Raw genomic sequence first — 6020 nt, 5'->3', positions numbered from 1 at the left:
GTGGGCTTTGTTGCTTCTGAGCTAGATGGCCGCTTGTTTACCTTCAAGCTTTTAAGACCCCAGACGCTATATCTTTTGATAGCCGGCTTTTCAACATTTTATAAAGGTCTTGTGAGCAGATCTGCTGAATGCAATATGTTGTTGGATTTCTTGACTGCTGCTACCATGAGCACTGACTGTGGAGCCAAGTAAAATTAAATTCTTGACAACTTCAAACTTTTCTCCATTTATCATGATGTTGCCTATTATGTTAGCCTGGGTACTTTAGAGAAACAAATCCACAGAAACTCATGTAGAAGAGGGAGTTTTATATAAAGGTTAAGTGTGCATCAAGAAAACCTCCAACCTAGTGCTGCCCAAGCCCACATGTCCAACATTAACCCATTAGTCCAACACCAATCCACAAAGTCCACCTCCATCTCACAAAATAGACGCAATGATGTCGACTGCAGGAGGAAAGCCGAGTCAGTGAATGTGTAAGCATCTCAGCGCTAGCCGGGGTCTCCTTATGGGTGCTCCAGCACCCAAGGGTGCATCGGGGTAGGTCCATGTAGCTTCTCCTCACGGATGTCTTACAGGAAGGAGCCTTGCCAGCTGAAGCAGGGAACTGGCTAAGGCAGCTGCACCCTGGTCCGACCATCAAAAAGCAGGAGACCCGAGATCTAGAAAGGTGAGGCTCATCAAGCCATTTATCTCTCCACCCTTCAATTAACCCCACATGTGTTTATCGGCCAGGTTGGCACAATAAACTAACTACCTCACCTATTGATCCAATTGTGGGGACTTTGGTTTTCTTTACATTGAGGTGCAATCCATAATTAATGCTGAAGTCCTGGATTTTTACTAGCAAGTGTTTCAAGCCCTCCTTTCTTTCAGCAAGCAAGAGCATGTCTTCTTAATAAGCCTTCCTCTAATCGTGATGCCCCATTCTTCATATAGTCCAGATTTTCAGATTATTTGCTCAGCAGACAGACTGAGTAAGTATGTTAAAAGAATACAACCCTGCCACATAACTTTCCTGATTTTAAGCCACAGACAAATTCTCCTTTTGTCTGGCTCTTGGTCCATCACGTATAGGCTCTCCTTGAGCACGATGAACTATTCTAGAATTCTCAGTCTTCACAATGTTGCCCAGTTTGTTATTTTGCAAACATTCACATGCCTTTATGTGGTCAATAAAATGCAAGTAAATTTCTTTCTTGTATTGTTTTCAGCCAAGATTCACCTGACAGCAATATTCCTTGCTCCATATCCTTTACTGAATTGAGGTTGAATTGACTGGCCAGTGCAGCCAATGTGCTACTATAATCACTTTTGAATTACCTTCAGCAAAATTTTACTTGCATATGTTATTAGTATTGGTTAATTCCCCATGTATAGGTGTTACGAACTATGTAATACACACATACCTGCCAGTCATTCTTAGTACAGTGTCTTTTCATCTTAAACCTATCCTACTTTACGGCTAACTACTGCAATCATACCTACTATGCCCTGGAGCACTTTTCCAACACTTCAATACAGGCTTTACTTGCTTAAACCAGAATCTTCTTCAATTAAGAAGCTCATTTCTTCCTGAAACAAAATCTGTTCCCCTTCTAAGAGATATTTACAATTGGTTTTACTGTCTTCTCCTCCTTATTACTATTCATCTTTTACCAAAGGAAGAAAAGCACTGGCTAGTCCTCTCTACCCAATCTCATTCTCCTGAGTTTTCCAAATCCTTGTGTCACTATTGGTCATGTGATCCTCCACTATTACTTGTATCTCCAATTTATTCAAGTGTAGAGAGGATAATTATCGATCTTACCTCATGGCACACTTAAAGAAGTCCAGCTAGACATTGCGCTGCTAATCACAAGGCTGGAAGTTCAAACCCACAGCCATTTCACAAGACAAGGTTGTCTGTTCCCATCAAGATTACAGCTTTGGAAACGCTACGAAGCAGTTCTACTCTGACCTATAAGGTCCATGTGAGTCAGAATCAACTTATGGCAGTAAGTTGGTTTTTAAATCACATCTTATAAAGCAAAGATCTGTGCTATAAGCCAGTGTAATCCTTATCAATTCTTAACAAAAAATACCTTCCAAAGAAAAAAATTCATACTTACTGCATCATGAGTACTATGTTATGTACTTTGATGGATTTAAGTGTACAGAAATCACTGTTAAAGAAAATAAATGGCATTATAAATATAAATTAGTTTAATTATTATTCTTCCTATGTTAAAATAAGATACTAAGAAAATATACTATTATGAGCCTATTTATTAAGCATTTTCTGTCCTTCAAATACTACTTCATATTCTGAAATTATGCTTCCATACTATTGTAGCTGTAGAATTATTTAAATTACTTATCTGTTTCACTCACAAGTTGAAATTCTTACATAATTACCTCCAAAATTCTAGATTGAAGTTCATATCAAAAGTTAATAAAAGTTTCTACTTTTTTTCAACATAACAGGAAATAGTAATGATTCATATTTAATTCCAAAGCTCCAGAATTTCAAATATTAAAGTTTCACACATTATTTCCATTTAAATCTCTTATACAAAAGTATATCAATAGATACATGAAACTATGGTTCTCATAAAAGTGAGTAAAAATAAAAGTGAAATGGTGTCTATGCTTCTACTACTGAAAGGAAAATGAATAGTTTGTGTATAAGCATAAAATCTTAATAAAAGATGATCAAAGGTCAGAATGATTAAAAAATATTATTTTTCACTGATAAAGGATTATGAAAAATTAAAAAAACACCATATTCTTTATACTTCATTATTTAATATAAGAAAGCTACTAAAAAAATTGGAACTTACTACATATAACTCATTTCTTCTGCTATAATAGTAGGTACTGTGTAATCAATCTGAAAGACAAAAAAGTGAAAATAATCAATAGACAAAGGGATCAAACATCATATAGTTCAGATACATTTTACACCTTCTAAGAGTTTAAGATTCTCTCTTTATAAACTTACTTCTTTGATTTCCTCTTTTTTGGGGATATAAAGTTAAATTTTTGAGAAATTCTCCTGCCCCTTTGCAAGTTATACAAAACTGACACTAGGTTAACTCTATGAAATTATGATTGAGGCTTACCTGTTTCATATCAAGTGGGCCAATATTGGTTATGTTACTTAAGCGTGCTTTTCCAATAACCGTTTTGGAAAACTGAACTTGTGCAGTGATGTTTTCAACTTCAACAGAATAATAGTTATTGTTCGTGATATTGAGTGTGTTCTGAAAGAGGAAAAAATTGTTGAAGTTATCTGAAAATATACGTAACACACACATATTCACATTAAAAAAACAGTGATTTCATTCTAGAAAGAAGGAAAGCATTGTCAGAAATTTTGAAAAACACCAAATGAACCTATCATTCATTTTTATTCTGAGTACTACACAAATATATAGACACTAAAATCCTATTGAAAAAACCAGACCCAGAAAATATAAAATATAGGAATATGGAAAAATGGATGTTAGAAAATGTTTTGAAGGTCTTAGTTAGCAAAAAGTTACTAATAAATAATTGCTAATATAAACAAATACCCATAGACTATCTTAGATGTTTCCTATTTCCTACTCTATCATATGATGGCTATTTGAAATGCCAGCTAGTACTTACAAATAACTTTGTTAGTTTAAAGGAAACTAGTATTCTAACTTATAAACTAGGAGAGATTTGCGTCAGCAAAGATGCGAAATGCTATAGATTTGAATTCCTTTCCTTGGAAAGAATTGTGTTCGCCTAATTTCTATACTTAGGCAATAGCTGGGTTGGGCATCTGGATTTACAATTCACAACTACTATCTCAATTACTTTAGAAAACTGTTAAGGAGGACAGAACAAAATGTAAGTCAAAAACCAACAGATGAAAAATATAACATCTGATGTACACTGGTACAGATAGGAACTGAAAATCCAGGGAATCCAGGGCGGATGAGCCCTACAGGACCAGTGGTGTGAGTGGCGAAACAGGGAAGGTAAAGGGAGAATGAGTAGGAAAGAGGGAACCGATTACAAGGAACTATATGTGACCTCCTCCCTGGGGGACAGACAACCGAAAAGTGGGTAAAGGGAGACGTTGGACAGGGCAAGATATGACAAAATACCAATTTATAAACTATCAAGGGCTCATGAGGGAGGGGGGAGTGGGGAGGGAGGGGGAAAATGAGGACCTAATGTCGGGGGTTTAAGTGGAGAGAAAATGTTTTGAGAATGATGTACAAATGTGCTTTACACAATTGATGTGTGTATGGATTGCGATAACAGTTGTATGAGCCCCTAATACAATGTTAAAAAAAAAAAAGAGACACTGCCCTAACCATTTTCCACAAAAAAAAAGAAAAGAAAAATATAACATCTGAAATGTTCAAAAGATAGTGTAATCAAAATCAAATAAGTACTAAAAGAAAAATCTGGAAGAAGTATTTGTGAGGCAAAGAATAATGGGTTACCATTTATAATAAACAATAAGTACACTTAAAAATTGAAAACAAGAAAAATCCTAATAGGGAAAAAAAGAAAAAAGGACACGATATGAGTACACAAAGTTAAAAAAGTAAGAAACCTAAATGGCTAAGAAACAAATCAAGGCAATTAAATGGCACACAGATGGGATAATATATATACTGTATAAAACATTCCACTGGAGAGGAAATCTAGTAGATTTCAAGAGACAACAGACCATTTTACTTGAGAAGAAATTAATAACAAAGTAACTTTAAATAAAGTGAATACACCTTATAAAAAAAGAGCAAAATCACAAAAACCTCATAAACAATAAAACAGAAGAGAGAAAAAAGGAAAACCAGAAGCAAAACAAAGAGAGAAAAAAGGAAAAACCACAGGAGACCCAGAGTAACAATGGATAAGTAAGCAAGACCTATCAATTCACTGCCTATAAGAAAAACATCATACACAAGGGCAAAACAAACTAAAATTCAAACAAACAAAAATGTCAAGCTAATAGCAATAATAATAAAGAGTGGCAATATTAATCTCAGGTTACATAATGAATAATGGGATACTTTAACAAGACATAACCAAAATAAACATCTATACATCCAATGAAAGACCTTCAAAACACATTTAATCAAACCCTGATAGTTTGGAAAAAACGACAGCGCTACAATAGTCAGGGGCTTCAGTACAATCCTCTAGGTCTAGGGGAAGACAGACCTAAGAACAAATGCAACAAAGATACAGAGGAAGGAAGCAACAAATCCAACTGGACCCCACCCAACAAGGAAATACACATTAATTTCATCACACTTGAAACATTCTCCATAATAGGTTGTATGTAGGTTACAAAGCCTTAATACATTAAAAAGTTAAGATTTGACACACTACAAAGATTTGCATTTTTCTAAGATCATGATGCAATAAAATTGGAAATCAACAATACGATGATCAAGAAAAATTGAATACATGAAAACAGAATATCACCCTGGGTAACTGAAGACAAAAGGAATGAAAAAATTTAAAAGTCCTCAGAACAAATGAGAATAAAAATATAACATACCAAAATCTATGTGGCACAGGTAACACAAAACTTGGGAAGCCAATTTATAGTCATAATAAACATCAAAAAAGACGAACCAACATCAACAATTTGACCGAACAACTAGAACAAGAACCTTCAACCACCAGATAAAGAAATAAAGATTAGAGTATAAATACATGAATCAGAAAACAGAAAAATAAAAACATGACAAAAAATTGGCTCTTTGAAAGGATTAATAAAATTGACAAAGCATTATTAGCAAACCTAATAAACGAAAAGGAAGAAAATATGCAAATACCACAAATAAGAAATGGACATTACAACAGAAGCAACTGAAATGAAACATGTTAACACAAAAGGTCTGTACTCCCGCAAATCTGAAAGCCTGAAAGAAATTAACAATGCTCTACAAACACACAGCATACCACATAAACTAGCAGAGTGGAAATAAGACCCATTAAAAAGAATTGACCAGGTCATTAACCCCTGACCACCCCCACTCCTC

At 34.7% G+C, this 6020-nt stretch overlaps 1 protein-coding gene across 1 annotated transcript in view; it reads right to left on the bottom strand.

Moving 5' to 3' along the window:
- The window catches only part of TMEM106B (transmembrane protein 106B), a 28155-nt gene that overhangs the window by 6649 nt on the left and 15486 nt on the right, over positions 1-6020 (bottom strand). The window contains exons 3-5 of the mRNA XM_045288651.1: positions 3105-3245; positions 2823-2872; positions 2112-2165 (exon numbers count right to left, since the gene is read on the bottom strand). Of these exons, the coding sequence (XP_045144586.1) occupies positions 2112-2165; positions 2823-2872; positions 3105-3245 (245 nt within the window). The remainder of the gene's footprint in view (positions 1-2111; positions 2166-2822; positions 2873-3104; positions 3246-6020) is intronic.

This window comes from Echinops telfairi, unplaced genomic scaffold (genome assembly GCF_000313985.2).
Source record: "Echinops telfairi isolate 266 unplaced genomic scaffold, ASM31398v2 ScPeMD7_23;HRSCAF=83, whole genome shotgun sequence".
Taxonomy (NCBI): domain Eukaryota; kingdom Metazoa; phylum Chordata; class Mammalia; order Afrosoricida; family Tenrecidae; genus Echinops; species Echinops telfairi.
Note: the sequence above shows the minus strand (reverse complement) of the source record. Positions and strands in the feature narration are given on the sequence as shown.